The sequence below is a fragment of the Mustela putorius genome, unplaced genomic scaffold (assembly GCF_011764305.1).
Source record: "Mustela putorius furo isolate JIRA1106 unplaced genomic scaffold, ASM1176430v1.1 tig00003901_pilon_pilon_pilon, whole genome shotgun sequence".
NCBI classification, from domain to species: Eukaryota; Metazoa; Chordata; class Mammalia; order Carnivora; family Mustelidae; genus Mustela; species Mustela putorius.
The window spans coordinates 4348418-4370342 of NW_025422049.1; the positions used below are offsets into that span (position 1 = coordinate 4348418).

The following is a 21925-nucleotide window of genomic DNA, read 5'->3' on the forward strand; positions in this document are numbered from 1 at the left end:
CTAAGCTCTAATCGTGTGGTCGGTTTCCCTGGCAACCAGCCCCCATTCTTTGGTTACTTGAGGGCCCTCCAAAGGTTGCCTCATTAACATAACAAAAGGAAGCTTGATCTATCTTATCACAGGAGATTCCAAGGGTTTTTGGAGCTCTGTGCCAGAACAGGGTCCAAGACCAAATACATAGCCCTTATAAATCACAATATCACACCTTACAAACCTTTGAAAACATTTTTCAGCAATATCTGAATTTCAGAGTACATTATTCAGAAAAAGAGAAGCATGGTTGTGGACGAACTGACAAGCAGAGAGAGAACATTAGGCTGTCGTCCTCTGCTCTTTGTACCACTTAACAGTTATCCCTGCTTGTGTAACTATAATGACTTTATTAAGAAATGTGTCCTCGAGTAGTAAACTTAATCTATCAGACAAATAAAACCACAGATTTAGTTGAACTGGAAATCACTTGTTACTTTGGCTCTTTAACTATCATTATAACATAAATTGTAACAGTTACAACCGTCTCTGGGAGTACATGGATATTTTACAGCTGTTGTAAATGAGCGTTATTACAGTTGGAGATATGTGGCTATAAAACCACAGGAAAGGTAGTTGAAGAAAGAGCACCTGGTTACGTATAGTTTTCCAAGCCCTGCGTATCCAAAGACAGAAAATATGTGCTTCACTATCGCTTTTTAGGTAGTAACAGCAGGTTACTGTATCTTTACGCACTACAACACTGCACACATTGGCTACAGATGGTTTAAAGAGTCATGATTCCCAATCTGTGTATGTCTCTATTCCCCGAATTAAAACTACCCCTGAGACTAACAGCATTTCCTTTCAAATAATTTAAGTATCTAATCTGTAGTCTTCTGCATAGAATTCGTGGTGTGGAACATTTGATACATCTTTTTTTTTTTTTTTTTTTTGCAGAAGCTCAAAATTAAGGGCAAATATTATTAGCTAGCTGGTGAAGAAACTGAGCCAAAAGAGATTTTTTTTTTTAAAGCAAAGTGCCATACCCCAGTAGAAAAAATGAAAAAAAACCTCATGAGCAGACAATTCATAGGAGACATACATGTCACCAATAGACATTAAAAAAGGTTCAACCTCAAGTGCCTGGGTGGTTCAGTGGGTTAAGCCTCTGCCTTTGACTCAGGTCATGATTTTGGGGTCCTGGGATCAGCCCAGCATCGGACTCTCTGCTCATCGGGGAGCCTGCTTTTCCCTCTCTGCCTGCCTCACTACCTATTGCAATCTCTCTCTGTCAAATAAATAAAATCTTTAAAAAAAAAAAAAAAACACTGCATTACAAAAAAAAAAAAGGTTCAACCTCACTAGTTATCAAACAAATGCAAATTTAAACCACACTACTGTGGTAATTTCCCACTCTCATATTGAGAAAAGTTTACTAACAATGCTAATACTTACCTGATGCTGTTAAAGATGGAATTAGATGGATTTCCCCTCCACGCACTAGTTAAGGGGAGTATAAATTTGTAGAAGCTTCGTGCACTATAAACTAATGACTCATGTTGAATCAGGAGCCTTTGATATGTTCTTATCACTTCACCCGGTAATTTCACTTCTTGAGTTCTCTATTAAGGAAATATTTATTTACAAATATGGTCAACAAAATATGAAATATGAAATATGAAAAAAATAATGGAAACTAAAAACTCTAAATTCCAACAATAGGAGAAAGAATAAATAATTATCATGTAAGAAGATACTAGGCAACCATGAAAATCCACATTTTAAGCATATTTAATAATACAAGGAATGTTTGAGATAAAACGTTAGCTTAACAGGAGGACATAGAGGTTTTAAGTACAATCCTCGTATTTTTGGAATGTATGAACAGATTGTGCATAAAAGAGAGATGAATGGAACGCGGCCAAGTATTAACAGTGATTAACATTGGAGAGTGAGATTCCAGGTAATTGTTTCTTTTTATATTCCTTTATTTTCCAATTTTTCTGCGATGAGAAAACATCACTCTTATGCTGGAGAGTGGTGTTTGAAGAAACTATTTTGAAAACCACAGTGAGCAAGGGAAGACTGGACTTTGAAATAAGAATGTGGGCTTTGCAGTTGTAGGAGTGGAAAACTTTTCCCATCTTCCTTTCTAGGCTCTTTGGTTGGTCTAATAAAATTTACGTGAGACAGATTCGTGAGAGAAAAACAAATTTAATTTTGTACTTATGAAGGCTCCACAAAAACACGAGAGGCTCCAAGACAGTCAAGGCAGTTTGAGGCTTCTTATACCAGCCTGAACTAAGGCATGGGAGAGGGGCCTGGGGCTTCAAAGGGGAGGAAGGTAATTCACAGGACAAGAGTAACAGCAGATGTTTGGTAATTAGATGTTTGTTCTGCCATACAGATAGGTCATCCAGGTACAAAGAAATCTCAGGTAATAGCGCTCTTCCTGACCCAGGCCCCCTATCTAAATGCTTTTAGATGGTTAAGGAAGACGTGAAAGATTTTCGGGTCTTGACTGACCTCAGCTCACAATAGCACACACGCCAAAGTGGCATGTTATGAGTGGCATATCCTGCTCCCGTTCACAGTTATCTGGCTACTAAGATAAAAAAATTCTGTCTGGATCTTATATGTGGAATCATTTAAAAAAAAAAAAAAACAACAACTCAGGTACAGAGAACAGGTTGGTGTTTGTGGGGCGGGGGGTGGGGGTCAGTGAGGGAAATAGGTGATGGTGGTCAAAAGTGTAAACTTTCAGTTATGAAATAAAGAAGTCCTGGGGGGGACACCCGGGTAGCTCGGTCGGTTAATGCCTTCAGCTCAGGTCATGATCCCAGGGTGCTGGGATGGAGCCCCATGTTGGGCTCCTTGCTCAGCAGGAAGCCTGGTTCCCCCTCTGCCTGCTGCTCCCCCTGCTTGTACTCTCTCCCTCCTACTCTCTGGCAAGTAAATAAATGAAATCTTAAAAAAAAAAAAAAAATTATTCAGAAGCCCTGGGGATATAATGGGCAGCATGGTGACTATAGTTAATAATGCTATATGATATTTTTGAAAGTTACTGAGAGAGTAGGTATTTTTTTAAGATTTTATTTATTTATTTGAGAGAGAGAGTATTAGAAGGATGAAGGGCAGAGGGAGAAGCAGACTCCCCGCTGTGCAGGGAGCCAGCCATGGGACTCCGGGATCACGACCTGAGCTGAAGGCAAACACTTAACCAACTGAGCCACCCAGGTGCCACTGAGAGAGTAGTTCTCATCACAAGTTAAAAGTTCTCATCACAAGAAAACAAATTGTAACATGTGTGCTGATGGATGTTAACGAGACTTACTGTGGTGATCATTTCACAATATATATAGATATTGAATCTTTGTGTCGTACACCTGAAACTAATATAATGTTGTATGTCAATTTTATCTCAGTTTAAAAAAATAAAAATTTTTCAATAAAAAATTTTTAAAAAGCTGTTTTTGTACCAAGATTTTAAAATTGAACTCTTGAGACCCCTAGAGGTTTCATGATTGGGTTTCAGAGCCCCCTGGAGATTTTATTTATAGTGTACGTGTATGTGTTTATGTGCATTTTTCTGGGGACACAGTATGTAGCTTTAAGATATTTAAAAGGATCCTTGAGGGGTGCCTGGGTGGCTCAGTGGGTTAAAGCCTCTGCCTTTGGCTTGGGTCATGATCCCAGGGTCCTGGGATCAAGCCCCCCATTGGGCTCTCTGCTCTGCAGAGAGCCTGTTTCCTTCTCTCTCTCTCTGCCTGCCTCTCTGCCTACTTGTGATCTCTGTCTGTCAAATAAATAAATAAATAAATCTTTTTTGAAAAAATAAAAGGATCCTTGACCACAGAAATAAAATGATCATAAAGTTTACCTGAGTATCGAGTGAATCAGTTTAGTTCAACTATGATTAATGTAGTCAACGCCTAATGTTGATTTTTTTCTCCCTTCCTCATTAGCCAAATATTTAACATTCTGTTCTGGATCCTGTTGACAATTTCTACAGATATAGATCTAGTACCCCAAACTATAATCACCTTGGAATCTGACACATGGACCCACTGAAAAGCCTAACCCAAATGAGAAAAGTAATCACCGTATTTTTTAAATAACAATTACCAGTATTATTTTTACATTTCACCAGGTACCTGTATATGTAATCTTACTTAATTCTTAGCACAACTCTGTGGTATGAAGTGATAATATCACTCCCATTTCACAGTTAAGAAAACTAAGCCCCGCATAAAAGAAATGACGGGTGCACAGACAAGCAGCTAATGAAACGGCTCCTGACTCCCAGGTTACTGCTGTTGACCCATTTCAAAGTTTTTTGTTTGAAGGAGAACACCTAAAATATGCCTTTTGGGCATAAAAATTATTTTAGGATGATTTTTTTTCCCCCCTGAGGGTGCGTGCACATTTGTGTGCATGCGCAGTTCCGGGGTGGTGGGGCAGAGGTGGAGAGAGAACCCCCCGCCAAGCTCTATGCTCAGGGCCTGGAGCTCCACCGGGAGCTTGATGCCACCAGCTCTAGATTATGATCGCAAAATCATGACCCGAGGCAAAGCCCAAAGTGAGCCTCTTAGCCGACTGAGCCACGCAGGCACCCTTGGACTGATTTTAAGAAACAGCAAACAGAAGCTCTGAAAACTGAGTAAAAGTTTACCCTTGTGTAAGAGACGTCTATGTTTGCAAGGGAAAGCTCCACTTGCAAGGGTGTCTTCCTCTCTGCACCAGAAAAGGGAGGATTCCTGGCTCTTCGTCTCTGGAAACTCTTTATCAGTGGAAAAGGCAAGGACCTAAATCTGCATAAAAGCGTACCTGCTTTACTGTGCTCTGCCTGAAAAACCTGCCCCTCCCCACCCCCAACATCTTTTGTCTTTAGCTCCAGGTGGATTTAAGTGGCGGGACTTCAGGATTGTGAATGCACTTGATGCGAGGAAACAAAACAGCGCTAAAAATGTGTCTCGTATCTGTTTTGTAGGCCCATAACCGAAACCTGCTCTCCATAGATTTTGATCATATAACTCGCACGGGAAAGATCTACGATGACCACCGGAAATTCACCCTTCGAATTCTTTATGACCAGACTGGACGACCTATTCTGTGGTCTCCTGTAAGCAGATATAATGAAGTGAACATCACATATTCACCTTCGGGATTGGTGACATTTATTCAGAGAGGGACGTGGAATGAAAAAATGGAATATGACCAGAGTGGAAAAATAATTTCGAGAACTTGGGCTGATGGCAAAATTTGGAGCTATACCTACTTAGAAAAGGTAAGTATGTTGGGAAAATAAACTAGTTTTGAGTTTCTGAATAAGAACACTGAAAATGGCCCGCAATTACCAGTCATGATGAAGAGACCTACAGGAGTCTATTCTGGCTGTTCTGCTCTGTAGAAGTAAAAACAACAACAAAATGTACCTATAAGGATAAGCAGCTTTTCTGTTAAAAACGTCCCCCAACCCCACACTCCGCCAGGTACTCTTGCAAACTGAAGCCAGGATAATGGCTTAGCTTTCTCCTCATTTGAGCGTATTTGTTCATGCTCTTGAAAAGGTATCCTTATTATTATGAAAGCTCATACTGAGGTAAAATAGGTACAAAATTATAAAATTGTGTGTTAATGTATCTCAGGTCTGGAGAAGAGCCTCTTAGAGGATACGAAATTCTAATTTTGTTGGGATAATCAGTGAAGTTTTAGTAAGTATACATTTGAGGACTAATCTTCACAAGTAATCAGTCCGAGCAAATGATGGCAGTGGGGCTTCATTGGTAATAGTCCTTGGTGTGTGCAGTGAGTCTCCAACAGCACCCGTAATGGGAGCCTGTGGGCTCCTGTCTGGTGGAAATAGACATGGATTTTAACCCCATCCCTGGAACCATTGATCAAACAGCCCCCACAGGGCAAAATCAGTAGCAGAGAACAATAAGAGAGAATGATTTCCATCTACCATCTCAATTTCTGATGTCCTCAGATGGCATCTCTTATTTCCCAAATCTGTCCATTCAACTGAATTCACCAGTCCTGAATTAATTCCTGGGAAAACTGAAAAAACACTTTCCCTTGAGGATTCAAGGGTAATCAGTGCACGTTAACCCCTAGAAGTTCTTACAGAGGTCATAGGAGCTTATAGCTCCCATGACAGAATTTCACATTTGTACCCAATAATGTCAGGCCTTTTTGACACACTCCCCAAAGTTTTTTTTTTTTTTTTGGTGGGGGGTGCGGGGGGAGTGTGCCAGTGGTTGTATGTCATTATAAAACTATAATACAACTTCCCAGAGGCAGTTGCTAGGGAACTTGCCAAGTTGGAAATGCCAAGGAGATAAAGCAGAATTTCACTTGGGAACCAGGGTAAAGAAGAGAGTTCTCTGTTCTATCCACCCCTTGTCTGCCGAAGAAATAGGTCAAATTTTTAATCTATACTCTACACTGGGAACATCTGAATCTTATAGAGTGGGTCTTTCCTCTTGAATTTTGGTAATAAGAATGATCTGCAAAAATCCTATGGCTCATGTCCACAAAGTACTAAACCTGGCACAAAGTTCCCCGAATCCAAATATTTTGTGGCATATTTACAGGGGTAATGCATGTAATAATGACCTTCATATAAAAAAATAAAAATAAAAATAAAAATAAATAAAAATTTTTTAAAAGACACCACTGATTGTTAGATGATAGGCTGATTTGTTTTTCGAGGAATGAGGATGGGTTTGCACTAACCCTTCCACAGGTCATACATGGTGCCTAGTGCCGTAGCCACCACTCCCTAGGAATGTGCATGGGTTTGAACTCATAACTTCACTAGCACCATGGTTTGGCCACTGAGCTCTCTATGACTGCCTGTAGACAGTAGCATCTGAGTCTCTAAGACTTTACCTTTAGGTTGCCCATACAATAGCAAAAGGGCCTATTAAAAACTTACGTTTTAGCTCTTCATACAGCCTCTTTGACACCGACGAAGAAATTATTTTATTTTTTCTCTTTTCTGAATTAACTATTTCAACAAACTTTTCTGAGCAAAGAATCGTGGGAAGGAAACTCCACGTAAGTTCGCTTTGCTCTGGAAACCAAGTTGGCAATCTCTTTAAAAACAAAGAAAACTGAGACTGCCGGTGTCTGCAGTGGACAGAAATAAGACGTGACTATGTATCATCTATCAAGAGAAGCCCTAGTGCCTTCCGAAGAATACTTTACTGGCCAGTGAAACAAATTGAATCACTTGCGCCTTTTAGTTGACTTTTGTCCCTTTCTTGAGTTCACATTTAATTTATTCTCTAATTAAAAGGTAGCCCCAGGGCTCCTGGGTGGCTCAGTCAGTTAAGCGTCCAAATCTTGATCTTAGATCAGGGTAAGGAGTTCAAGCTCTGTGTTGGGCTGGTTACTGGGTGGGTGTGGAGCCTACATTTAAAAAAAAAATGGATAGCCCTTGACTTAAACAATCATATTATGCAAAATTCAGAACCTGCAAAATAAACAACTATGGAATGGTTCTTTACTTTCCAAAAATCATTTATCATGAGATTGATTTTTTTAAGATTTTATTTATTTATTTGACAGACAGAGATCACAAGTAGGCAGAGAGGCAGGCAGAGAGAGGGGGAAGCAGCCTCCCTGCTGAGCAGAGAGCCTGATGTGGGGCTCGACCCCAGGACCACGACCAGAGCAGAAGGCAGAGGCTTTAACCCACTGAGCCATCCAGGCGCCCCATCATGAGATTGATTTTATTAACGTTATAATTACCAGTAATAATAACTAATCCACTGAATAGTTATGATGATTAAATGAAATAACTGAATATAAAGCACCCAGAACATCTAATCATAAAATAAGTTAGTTTTTTCCATTTATGTAATGCATTATAGCATTTATTTTCCAGTCACTAACAAATGCTACTTATTTACTGCTACTTAAAGGAAAATTAAAATAAGAAAGAACAGAAGGAAGGAAAGGAGGAAGGGAAATGAAGGAAAGAAAAAAGAAGAAAATTAAGACATTTTGAAATTGTGATTCTAGAAAATAGGGAAGGAATGTTGAATTGACCAAAATCCTATGTACATGTAACTTTTGCAGTGAGGTGGTGAGGTTCTGTGTCTTCCTGTGCTCTTTTCGTCTTTGCTGGCACATTCTTTCACTATGTCTGGGGCAGAGCAAAGACAGAGACTGGCTTTTGTAGTGTATTTTAAAGTAAGAATTCTCAAGCTTGAAAATGTATACCTCATTTTATGCCTCAAAATACCCCTGTAAATTTGCTTGCCACCCGTATACCATGATATATTTAAAAGCAACAGCAAATATTTCACCTTAATGTACAGAAATTTTGTAGAGATCGTGTGACTTCCTCTAGAGCAGTGCAAGTTATGTGTATCATTTTCATGCACAATGGTCTGCAGCCATTAGGAGAAAAATAATTATTTGGGTAATAGCTGTGGTTGCTTAAATGATCTCTTCTCTATTAAAAAAAATCAATTATTGTTTCTTAAACTTTCTCTATGTGGTCATTAATTCTCTATCTTGATTTATGAGACTTCTCTGAGTTAATTATATTTTGAAGACTTGTGGAGCTAAAATTTTGTATTACGGTAAATGTAAATCTTCCGGTTTCCTAAAATCGTTCCTAAGGACTTCATTTTTAAAATGCATTTAAAGATATTTTATAATCATTTAATAAGATGTTTTGTCTGATACATTTACAAAAAATTGCCTCTTAGGGGCTGAAATTTTCAAAGGTTGCCTAAGGGATACAATGCAGGTTGCCTCGAGCTTCCAGGTGGCCCCACACTGCCATCTGGTGGTTATTCGGGTGCTTTAACTTCTCAAATTTCTACCATCGCTCATTTCTATTCTTGTTCAAATGAATATACACGCTTGCTCTTTTTTTCTTCTTTACAATGATGTCTTTCACGATCTCACAACGCATGAAAAAAATACAAAGTCTCCCGCTCTATTGTTTAGACTCAGAAGAAATGCCCTTTTTTTCCTGCTGTAGCCGCACGGTGAGCTCTGGATGGACCCATAAGCATTGTTTTCGAACAAACTGATAATAATGCCCACCCAAAGTGAAAAAGCAGCCAAGTGAGAGCTAAATGGCATTCTGGCAACACAACAGTTACATTCACGAGATTTCTAATCACGTCATCCACATGCCTGCCATTGGCAGAAAGCTTTAAAACAGGGCAGGGAGCTTTTGAGACAGCACAGCGTGAGCAGCACCTAGGACAGGGTCCGGCAGCGGTTCACTGCTGAGCGATGGATGAGACAGGGGAGAGAACACAATGGCAGTGTGCTATAAATGTTTGGCAAGGCACGCACAGCAACTGGAAAAGGCATGGCCCGGGCAGGCTGGTACTAGATAATGTGTGGGAGCCATATGGTGATTGTCCCTGGCCCGCATCACAGGTGACAGATGTCATTTGTTCATGGCAAACTGACAGAAGAGACTGGAAAGGAGCTGAGAAGTCTGACTTTGAGCAGAGAGCTAATGCAAAGGCATTTTTCACCAGCTCCCTCCGGGTTCTGTTGGTTCCGCCTTGGTCAAGGAGGTGGCTCTCCCTTCATGTCCTCGTGCCAAGTCTCCTGCTTCTGGTCATCGGGGCGCTTTCGGAGCTGCAGGTTGTCCCCAGGTGATGAGGTGACAGGCTTGTGGCATGCAGCTTTGTACCCTCAAGACAGAGTACTTGGTGGGAAAAAACAGAAAGCAGGAACAAACGAGCAAATAACTGTAGACTTTGACTTCACAGTACTGACATGTGATTCAAAATCAATAATTCTCAGAAGGCAGGGAGGGTATGCAGTTCCAAGAAATAGATTTAAAACTAGAATATAATAATTTCATATTTAGAAGAGGGAAGTGTACATTATATATGCTTCTATAATTTATAGTCATAAATATTTATGTAATTTATGTTTAGAAAATGAAAAGGTACCTATTGTTTTCATAATGCAAACTTCAGAAAATAAAGCTCAAATGAATGCCTTTGCTTGATAAGGTAATTCTCAAGAAGGGAGGGGTAAAGCTTTTTTAGAGAGTTATATCAGAGTCTTTAGGGTGAACATTTTTAATTTTTATTAAAAGATGAGATCTAAATGCTTTTCAATTAGAAATAGGATTAAGTTCTCTGTAAAATAGTGCTCCTTTTATGTTTGTATTTAAAGTTAAATAAGGTAAACCAGTATCAGTGAGATACCTAATCACACACGAGGCATTTAACCTCAACAAATAACTATTTCTGAAATACAGATCAGTTGGGACGAAAGGGGTTGCATATCCAGAGAATTCTTCACTTTTTAATGGCATGGTCCCCTAATGCAGTTCTAAACATGAATTGCTCGTCAACTATACTCAATTTTTTTTTCAATGTCAACTACAGGGACTCCTGGCCAGCTCTGTTGATAGAATGTGAGACTCTTGATCTTGGGGTTATAAATTCAAGCCCCACATTAGGTGTGGAGATTACTTAAAAATAAAATCTTTTTCAAAAATGTTAACTGTACTCAGGGCACTTGGGTGGCTCAATTGGTTGGGCGACTGCCTTAGACTCGGGTTGTGGTCTTGGAGTCCCAGGATCGAGTCCCGCATGGGGCTCCCTGCTCGGCGGGGAGTCTGCTTCTTCCTCTGACCCTCCCCCTTCTCGTGCTCTCTCTCTCTCTCTCTCTCTCAAATAAATGGATAAAATCTTAAGAAAAAATGTCAACTATACTCAAAAAATAAAGCGTGAATTGCAAAGGAATAATTATATTATTTTATATACAAAATTGCTTGGTTGCTTGTCTTTCTCCTCCATTACACTGTAAGCTCTATGAGGATAGACCTCATGACTGCCCACTACTGTATCTACTAAGGTCCACCTCAGTGCCTGGCACATAGCAAGTGCTCGATAAATCTGTGCTGAGTGGATGAATGTGTTTCTTTAATCTCCTTTAATCGCCTCAGCTTCAGTGGTACGCGTTAAGCCACTTTGCCTTTGTCTCGTTTCAGTCTGTGATGCTTCTGTTACACAGCCAGCGGCGCTACATCTTTGAGTACGACCAGTCGGATTGTCTGCTCTCAGTCACCATGCCGAGTATGGTCCGCCACAGCCTGCAAACCATGCTTTCAGTGGGCTACTACCGAAACATCTACACCCCGCCAGACAGTAGCACCTCTTTTATCCAAGACTATAGTCGAGATGGCCGACTGCTACAGACCCTGCATCTGGGAACAGGGCGCAGAGTTTTATACAAATACACCAAGCAAGCAAGGCTGTCTGAGATTCTCTATGATACCACTCAGGTCACATTAACATATGAAGAGTCTTCTGGAGTCATTAAGACAATACACCTGATGCACGATGGCTTCATTTGCACAATCAGATATAGGCAAACAGGTTTGTTGTGAAAGGGTGGCAGTGGGTCAGTATTTTCTTATGACATTTTTGCTGGCCACAGTGTGACATAGAAGCAGTGACCAATCCCATAAATGTTCACTCTGGTTGTTAAATTATCTTCCGTTGAAAATTGAAAACCTATTATAGACCGAATGAAAGCCGATTCCTTAAATCCCACCAGGCATTTTCTCTGTCTCTGTCTCAGTTCTCAGAAAAGTTGAGATCTAAGCACCTCATCCAACCGTGTGCTCCTTCCTAACTCACTACCAGATCTTCCCAGAGATGCAGCTGCAAGAGTTGATCCTCCCTGAAACGATCTCAAGCCCCATGTAACCTCCCTAAGCCTCAGAGGATGGCAAAATATGTTCAAAGTCAGGACTTTGTAGCACAGGTTAAACGAATTGAAAGTACTTTCTTCGGTGATTATAACAAGAAAACATGTTGCTAGTATCAGTTTCCTCACCCCAAGGCACTGGATGGGCTGTTAATTATATAGTTCCTATAATTAAATTATTCTATAACTATAGCATACGGTACTTTTTTCATACTTACTGGCCACAACTATGAGCGTATATATCTGCCCAGGCATGAGATATCAGAAGTCAATCTCTAATTATCTTATTTTGAATGTAGAAGTATCACTACTAAAGGCACTGGCACTAGATCTTTCTGATTGCTCAACATTATGCATCTAGCTCTGTTCTCACTGCTTTTATTTTGATCCCTCAGGACCTCTTATTGGACGCCAGATCTTCAGATTCAGCGAAGAAGGGCTGGTGAATGCTCGGTTTGACTACAGCTACAACAACTTCCGAGTCACCAGCATGCAAGCTGTGATCAATGAAACCCCTTTGCCCATAGATCTGTACCGATATGTTGATGTTTCCGGTAGAACAGAGCAGTTTGGAAAATTCAGTGTCATTAATTATGATTTAAATCAGGTCATAACTACTACAGTGATGAAGCACACTAAGATCTTCAGTGCCAACGGACAAGTTATTGAAGTCCAATATGAAATCCTAAAGGCCATTGCCTACTGGATGACTATTCAATATGATAATATGGGGCGTATGGTAATATGTGATATAAGAGTGGGAGTAGATGCCAACATAACAAGATACTTCTATGAATATGATGCTGATGGGCAACTTCAAACTGTTTCTGTAAATGACAAAACCCAGTGGCGTTATAGTTATGATCTGAATGGAAACATCAACCTCTTAAGCCATGGGAATAGTGCTCGTCTTACTCCTCTCCGATATGACCTCCGAGACCGCATCACCAGACTAGGAGAAATTCAGTATAAAATGGATGAAGATGGCTTTCTGAGGCAGAGGGGAAATGACATATTTGAATATAATTCTAATGGTCTGCTGCAGAAAGCCTACAATAAGGCTTCTGGCTGGACTGTGCAGTATTACTATGATGGGCTTGGGCGACGTGTCGCCAGTAAGTCCAGCCTAGGGCAGCACCTTCAGTTCTTTTATGCAGACCTTGCCAACCCCATAAGAGTTACTCATTTGTACAACCACACGAGCTCAGAGATTACATCCCTGTATTATGATCTCCAAGGTCACCTTATTGCCATGGAGCTAAGCAGTGGTGAAGAATATTATGTAGCTTGTGATAATACAGGCACCCCACTGGCTGTGTTCAGCAGTCGAGGTCAGGTGATAAAAGAGATATTGTACACACCTTATGGAGATATCTATCATGACACTTACCCTGACTTTCAGGTCATCATTGGTTTTCATGGAGGACTCTATGATTTGCTCACTAAATTAGTGCACCTGGGGCAAAGAGATTATGATGTTGTTGCTGGCAGGTGGACAACGCCTAATCATCACATATGGAAACAGTTGAACCTCCTTCCTAAACCATTCAACCTCTACTCCTTTGAAAATAACTACCCAGTTGGCAAAATTCAAGATGTTGCCAAGTATACCACAGGTATAGAACTTTACACTAAACTTGAAATAACTCCATGGTGTTTATTACATGATCTCAGTGCCTCCGTAAATATACTTCCTCTTCCCACCAGCTAGCGCACAAGTTATTGTGCAGTCACTCTCTTCCTTAGTCTTCTAGAGTGAGCGCAACTATGCAAGTGGCATAAAACATGATGCTTTTGCATCCCAGGACAACTATTCTTTCTTTTTAAGCCTTCTGTTTGTAGATTTCACTCTTAAAACTTATATGAGGGGCACCTGGGTGGCTCAGTTGGTTAAGCGTCTACCTTCAGCTCAAGTCATGACCTCAGGGTCCTTGGAATGAGCCTGTGTTGGCCTCTTGGCTCAGCAGAGAGTCTGCTTCCCCATTCTTCCTCTCCCTCTCCCCCTGCTTGTGCTCACTCTCTCTCAAATAAATAAATAAATAAATAAATAAATAAATAAAATCATTTTTTTAAAAAAGCATATCTGAATAATTTCATACAGGAAAAATTCAGGATTATGTTCCATTAGATAAATCTAACATTGTGGTCTGTGTGGCCTCAGTACCATTACCATATTAAGAGTTTCAGTATTGTAAGCTGAACCTAGCTCTGTTATTACCCATGAATCAAAAGGCTTCCCATTTTAGAGCTGGTGAGAGAAGGGGGAATTTTATCCCTACCTTTCCATTGGCTGAACATTTAAAAGGCAGGCTTTCTACAAAGGTTGTAAAATATGGGCTTTGTCATTTTTTTTTCTTTTATATTCTTTTATATTTTGTGCCTCACAGACATTGGAAGTTGGTTGGAGCTTTTTGGTTTCCAGTTACACAATGTTCTACCTGGATTTCCCAAACCAGAATTAGAAAATCTGGAGTTAACTTATGAGCTGCTACAGCTTCAGACAAAAACTCAAGAGTGGGATCCTGGAAAGGTCTGTAAAAATTTTACCATCTCTATTTATCCAAAAAAAAAACAGAAGGGCATCCAATACCATGATATGGCATTAACAAATACTTCCTTACTTATTTTTGAGTTGTCTTGAATATTCACTGAAATGTCTACAATTAATGAGGAGGTAGAAAAAAGCTTCCATGAGGAAAAGATCAGGGAGTTGGAGCTTTTAGAAAAGACAAGACTAACATGGGATTTAATGACCTGCTGTGGTAGACAAACAGGAGAAAATAAACTTTAAAAAAAATTCTGGATCAGGCTACCAAGGGCAATTTTGGATTCTGTATAGAGGAAACTGTTCACTGACAGACATAAAAGCTTCAGATTTCCAACAGTGAAATAATTTAGGGAGTAGCGCATTAAAAGCATGGGCAGAACAGAATTAAATTATTCTGACAAAGAAAAAGTATGTAAGAGCAATGAAGTAAAAATAATAAATACTATAGGGATAAAGTCTCTGGGAAAATAAGAATACAAAACTATTCACAGTTCGGCAGATAATTTCATCAAGAATATGAGGTACAAATGAAAACAAGAGGTAACTGTTTCTTTCAGTTGAAAGAAATGCAGGAGTGTCTCTTTGCAGGAAAGAAAAATTACTTCAGCAAAATAAAACTGATGTTTGGATGGGAGGGCTTGAAATGTAAATGAGGGGCGCCTGGATGGTTTAGCTGGTTAAACATCTGCCTTCAGCTCAGGTCATGATCCTGGGGTCCTGGGGTCCCGTCGGGTCCCCTTGCTCAGCAGGGAGTTCGCTTTTCCCTCACCCTCTGCCCCTGGCCCCCCTACACCCACTCATGCTCTCTCTCTCTCTCTCTCAAATAAATAAAATCTTTTTTAAAAAATTATAAGGGAGAGGCACCTGAGTGGCTCAGTGGTTTAAGCCTCTGCCTTCAGCTCAGGTCATGATCTCAGGGTCCTAGAATCGAGCCCCGCATCAGGCTCTTTGCTCAGCAGGGAGCCTGCTTCCCCCCTTCTCTCTGCCTGCCTCTCTATCCACCTGTGATCTCTCTCTGTCAAATCAATAAATAAAAATTTTTTAAAAAATTATAAGGGAAAAACAAATCTAAATAGGTACTGTAGGCTTATTCTGTTTTGTAAATACATATAATATGAAAAAGTAATTTTGCAATTAAAAAGTAATTAATAGTCCTTTTTATAATTAAAAGTCCTTTTAAAAAATGAATCAAAATTTTGAAATTGCTGAAGCTTTGTTGTGGATACTTGGTGGTTCATTATTCTCTTTATTTCCTAGTATGTTTGAAAATTCCCATAATAAAAAGGGTTGTTTTTTTTTAAGTCCACTTAAGAAGATTAGTGAATTTCTTGCTGATTTGCTGTGGTTATTTAGAAGGTCATAATCTGTTTAAAAGCAAGAATAATGCCATAAGCCGTCTCTACTCCTCACTGTGATTAATGTATCACACCACATACAGTAACAAACAGCTAGTCAGTATTAGTTAAACTGGTGAAGTTGAAATGTCTTTTTTTGGGGAGAGCTGCACCCACTTAACTTGAAGTGACTTCTAGTTCTGAGATTCTGTGATACCAAGTTTGAACATACTTCCTTATGTTTAACTCATCAAGACCTCAAGAAGTATATGCCATGTGACCAAGTAACCTGTTAGTCTTGTCTTTGCCAAATCTCTGGTGAAGAGATTCCGATTTTGGCTTATTGTGACATCACTTACTGGCACAATAAAGCAAGAAGGTGCTCTTCACAATGACCAAGCATTTGAACTGTGCTTTCTTCTTTCCTAGACTATTCTAGGTATTCAGTGTGAGCTCCAGAAACAGCTCAGGAATTTCATTTCCTTGGACCAACTTCCTATGACTCCCCGATACAATGATGGACGGTGCCTTGAAGGAGGGAAGCAACCGAGGTTCGCTGCTGTTCCTTCTGTTTTTGGAAAAGGTATAAAATTCGCCATCAAGGATGGCATAGTAACAGCGGATATTATAGGAGTAGCCAATGAAGATAGCAGGCGGCTTGCTGCCATTCTCAATAATGCTCATTACCTGGAAAACCTACATTTTACCATAGAGGGGAGGGACACTCACTACTTCATTAAGCTTGGGTCTCTGGAGGAAGACCTGGTGCTCATCGGTAACACTGGGGGGAGGCGGATTCTAGAGAATGGTGTCAATGTCACTGTGTCCCAGATGACTTCCGTGTTGAATGGGAGGACTAGACGGTTTGCGGATATCCAGCTCCAGCACGGGGCTCTGTGCTTTAACATCCGGTACGGGACAACTGTCGAAGAGGAAAAGAATCACGTGTTGGAGATTGCCAGACAGCGCGCTGTGGCCCAGGCCTGGACTAAGGAACAGAGGAGGCTGCAAGAAGGGGAGGAGGGAATTCGAGCATGGACAGAGGGGGAAAAGCAGCAGCTTTTGAGCACCGGGAGGGTACAAGGTTATGATGGGTATTTTGTTTTGTCTGTTGAGCAGTATTTAGAACTTTCTGACAGTGCCAACAATATTCACTTTATGAGACAGAGCGAAATAGGCAGGAGGTAACAAAAGAAATCTCTGCCTTTGCGTCACCAAAGACTGCCTGTTTTTAAAACATAAAATGGTTTATTGTATTGGTTTTCTAGATCAGAACTCTGTATATGTAAATATGGAGGAAAAACATATCCAACTGCCTTTCAATGTGACGGAAGATGGTATTTTAATATTGTTTGTTTAAACTCTTTAAGAAATGACAGAGATTTTTAGTTCTTGTGTGGCAGTATTCAAAATAACACAAGTAAAACAGCTAAAAAAAAGTTTTCAGAAAGCACCACTTTAAATCTGGGGAGCCATGCATATATGTTCAAATACAAAGGACCCAAGGTTCTCTATCTGTATTGTTACACGAAATTTCACGTTTAACTGTTGGCAGAACTTGTGGGTTATTTGAAAATGTGGTGCAACAGTATTCTGAACCTTGCGTTTCGAAAGACTGCCAGCCCTTTCACATTTTCCAGATCTGTTATGGGAAACGTACAAAGAAGTGTGAAATGTCCTCAGCCACCATCTCCCAGAGTCAAGACCCATTTGCCCTTCCTCCTTGATTATTCCTCCTTGCTTGTTAAAGTAAATGCCATGTTCTTGTGCTGTGTTTTGGCGTGCGGTGGCTGGGGTCGGCCTACCACGCTTCCCTGTGGGTGTGGTAACCAGACTGAAAGGCCACTATTTGCTTGTGTGTACATGATACCAAGGCAGCTGGCCAGTGTAACTTCTCCCACAAAACCCGTTTTGACTACATTTTTTTTTTTAACCAAATCGTAAGCATAGCTTTTATTGACCTGGGTAGGAAGTTCTCCTTTATATATAGGGTGTGTTTTGCTTAGAGTTTCACAATAGTCATTCTGTATTGATACACTAATCCAATGGTTTTGTGCACACAAAAGGTAATTTACTACAAATGATTCTGCTAGAAAAAAATAAGAGGCTTTAGCAGGCATACATGCCTGGGATACCAGTAAATATGTTCACTACTAGTGCAGAAATTCACAAGAGCCAAAACCTTTATAAAAACAGACCTAGTAGTAAGACAAAAGGAAAGTACCAAAGGGAAGACCAAACCAAACATCACAGTAGTCGTCGCCACATTGGCTCATCCCACTTAGATTTATCCTTCAAATGTACAATTCTGTATTGAACATCTCCCAGCCACAGTCAAGAAATTTAATTAAGCGAACCCTTTCCGATCTAAAACATTTCAGCTCATTATAGAGAGGCAGACTGTTTTTTACTAAAATAATTTATATGGTCCGTTATTTTAGTTCTCTGTCTCTACCCATTTATTTTGATTTAATCATCTGTCCTGCCTGGGAAAATAACTATTTTCCAGGAAGGGTTATTTTGTCCCATGATCAGTTAAACTTTGGAAAAAGACCAGGATTAGTGGTAACATCAGCTGCAGTTTCTCAATCGTTATGAATCCTAGAGTAAAAAGAAGCCCCTTGGTGAGCTGTGAGATTTGTGCCCAGTGACAAAGAGACAGTTGGTAAAAACGCTGTGTAATTGTAAGTTACCACAAATGAAAATACATGACAGCACAATGCGGCCTGTTGAAAATTCCCCTGAGCCAGCTTCACCATCTTTCATCACTGAGTCTGCACATTTGCTATGTCTGAAGGAGAATTTATGATGGAATGTTACAGTTTGGATTCTTTCCAGCTACTACCTAAATGCAGTGTGAGGTCATTGCCTTGCTCTGTGATGACAGTCTTCTCTGAAAATATGCAATGTCAGAATTCAGGCTCCCATTAAGGTTTTTAAAGAGTCTGAGTCCTTACTCCACCAAGCACAAGGAGGGTAAGGCAAGCGCCTGCACACAGCAGGAAAGGGTAGATTCAAACATTTATTTCATTTTCAAACACTTCACATTGGGATTCCACATGTATTCCGAGAGAAAGACAGAGAGAGGTGATTCATGATAAACTCCTCTCTCTTTTTAATTGGAAGCACACCAGCTCAGGCGATTACTGATACACACTACAATCATATTACTGTGTTGTTTGTTTTTCCCCTCAACTCCTGAATCAGGTCTGTGTTAGTGGTACAGTATTTATTCAGGACGGGATTCTAAAATTATGAACAAACTTGTTGAAAATTTGAATACCTCCACACCAGCCTAAAAATGGACCTTAAGTTCCTAGAACCTCTGATGTTCTTTTAAATCAATGGAAAAATAATTTGCGAACTGTATATAGAGAGTGCATTCATAAATGTGATGATGTATTTTATCACTAATCTAAGATGTCAATATTAGAGTCTATTTTGCTTATATTTTAAGCAATTATTATACTTTTTTGCAATTCACTGATGATGAATCATTTTCGAACTGCTTTAAATATCCATTAGAAACAAATATTTGAAGCTTTTACTTAATAGTAATTACCTTGAACTGTGCATTTCTAGTTTGTAATACATATTTATTTAGTTTGTGCCTTTAGTTTCTTAAAGTTATATTTGTATTATATTCAGGAAATGCACTTTTTATCACTTACAGTTGTGGTTTTAATACTGCCTTGAACTACTGTTATTCTCTTTACCACTTCCAAAGTTTTTGGGAGGAAAGAGAAAAAACCCCAAAAGGTTAGCACCAATGAACAGTAAATCTAAGAGAAACATTTTGGCATTTCTTAATAAGAACATGGAGATACTGGGTACATCGTTCAGCTGAGTACAAAGTATGCCTTCATCGTTTCGTAATTCTGAAGTCTAACTTAATGAAAGAACAATTCGTTTGCATTTCCTGGTGAAAGTAAATGCATCTTAAAGTGAAATAGTTGAATTTCTCATACCCAGAGCACAGGCAGCTGACCCGGCACAGCCAGACACCATTCAAGTACGTTCGAATGAGAGCGCCCTAGTTGGGGCTCTCGTGAAGAACATTCTGGGTTGGAGGCAGGGAATACTCTGTGGTGGTTTCTTTTTCCTAGTTAGGCCCATTTTATTTGTGCTGTTTTGTTTTGTTTCGTTTTGTTTTTCTCTTGCACTACGGTCTAGAGATCCAAATGAACTGCAAAGTTCGCAGCTTAACATTGAAATCCATTTCTTTTTAGTTGTCATTATAATCATTATTGATTAGAAGCATGACTCCTGAAGGAAAGGGAAATAAAGCCCAATTCATCCCAATTTCTAGCAAAACACTCACCATATAAATAAGCGTATTTTTATTTTTAACCCAGCAAAATATTGTATAAAATAAGCGTGTCCTTTGCTGTCAATTTATCTAGGAGATCTATAATATATAGACTATATATATATATAATATAATATATATAAAACATAGCCAAATGTATAAAAACTTGACAATGTATAATTTGGAATTCACATGCTAACTACGTAGAGAGGTATAAAATTGAATGATAATTTTTCTAAGATTTTTCTTTTTCATAACTGTTAACACAGTTTCAAGCACTCTATCATGTTATTCCTACTCTTTCTTTTCTTTCCTTTTTTTAAAATCTATTTTTAACCAGACCAAGCCCCACTGTAATATCACCTGAGAGAGTCAGGGTGAAGTTTTTGCATTTATAAAGATACATTCCTGTAAGGTGATTGTAATGGAAGCCAAAGTACAGTAATCAAGTATTGAAAGACACTTTGGCAGAGACTGGAGTGTATTCTAGCTTGTGGAAAGACAGAAGGCTACAGATTGGATGCAACATTCTTGTTTTCTTGGAGGAACTCACATACACATAGCTGACCTGACTAGTACTTCAGATCTCAGACTGCTCTTCCACAGCCTTCTGTAAGGTTCTTTATTCTGCAAAAGAAAAATAAAAAAACAAAAAACAAAAAACATAAAAAAAAATTTAAAAAACACAAAAAAATACAAAAAAGCAAAAACAAAACAAAAAAACAAAAAAAAAACAGAAAACAACAAACAACAAAAAAGAATTCAACCACAAAATAGTGACTGTTATTTCAGTGTGTCCTTCACGTGAAAGCTATTAAGGACCAAACCTACTACTGTGTGTAAGAAGAAATTACTTCCTAAACAGTAACTGAAAATAGTTAGTTCAACTTGCTGTGGATTTTGTCTTGGCAGTTGTCATCTTACATTATTTGTCAAAGGAAATGTGTTTGGCAGTTAAAAATCTTTCCTTAGATTTAGTGGTGGACTTTAACCTCTTAAATAAATGTTAGTATATCAGATTGTGTCCTTGAAAAATATTTTACTTGTATGAATCATGACAATGTCTAAATCTTTACTCTTCTTCTGGCAAAAGCATCGGTAAGAAAGAGGGTGAAAAGAGAAGTATAGCCTTTACGTCAGAAAAAGATTCTTTTTAGCTGCTTACTTTCTCATGAACAGTAAAGATGTTTACAGTGTATGCCAAGATTTTCAGTTTCTATATAACAACAGTTAGAGGTTCTAATCATACTGAAAATTGTGTTATAATGGCCTGAGCCATGTTGCTAGGAAACAATAGGTTCCAATTTTGTATTCCTGCTCTCACTCCTGTGCTGAAAAGTGACTGGATACTGTACAGGTTCATGTTCTCTGGCTGCGGTTAAATGGTCTTTTGCATTTTGCTCTGGCTTTCAGGCCAGAAGCATGCATTTTTCTACAAGAGCATCACAACAACATGCTGTAAATATTTAAAGTTCAACATTACGTGTCGATATTTGAAAGAAAAAAGTACTTTGAATATTTCATTTTTAAAAAATAAAATTGCAAATGAACACGGTGTCCCATTTTATTCATGCGCCAAACTGCATTCTGGAATCTGTCTGGTCACCTGAGAATTGAAAAGTAGCTCCCTAACAGGGAACAATAAAACCGCATCATCTTGAAAATGAAGGTGCAGAAATCCAAAAAACACTAATCCTAAGCAGATGTCCCTTCATTTTTATGTTTCGTACAAATAGGATCTCTGACACAAATGACCATTTAATAAAAAAAGAAGAGTAGCTGTTCCAAGTTTAAATGCCTCTAAGCTATTACTTTAAAAAAAAAAAAAAAGGTTTCTTTCTCTTGTGGATGCTTTTCTGAGCAATGGAAAGAAAATGAAGAATTGCAAAACGGGTGGGGAGAACAAAGCACGCAGGTGCATTGGCATAAAAGCCAATGGGGGAGCGAGGCAGTCAGGAAACACTAAAAAATAACAGCTCGAGGGTCCTGGGAGATCCCAATGGCCGTTTGGCACTTATTTTTCACGTGAAGATATTTATGAGTGAC

The 21925-nt window shown here is 39.2% G+C and overlaps 1 protein-coding gene across 1 annotated transcript in view; it reads left to right on the forward strand.

The window, feature by feature from the left end:
- Positions 1 to 21429, forward strand: part of TENM1 (teneurin transmembrane protein 1) — a 797330-nt gene extending 775901 nt beyond the window's left edge. The window contains exons 30-34 of the mRNA XM_045068252.1: positions 4964 to 5260; positions 10967 to 11354; positions 12084 to 13304; positions 14076 to 14218; positions 16000 to 21429. Of these exons, the coding sequence (XP_044924187.1) occupies positions 4964 to 5260; positions 10967 to 11354; positions 12084 to 13304; positions 14076 to 14218; positions 16000 to 16758 (2808 nt within the window). The 3' untranslated portion in view covers positions 16759 to 21429. The remainder of the gene's footprint in view (positions 1 to 4963; positions 5261 to 10966; positions 11355 to 12083; positions 13305 to 14075; positions 14219 to 15999) is intronic.
- Positions 21430 to 21925: the final 496 nt, after the last annotated feature.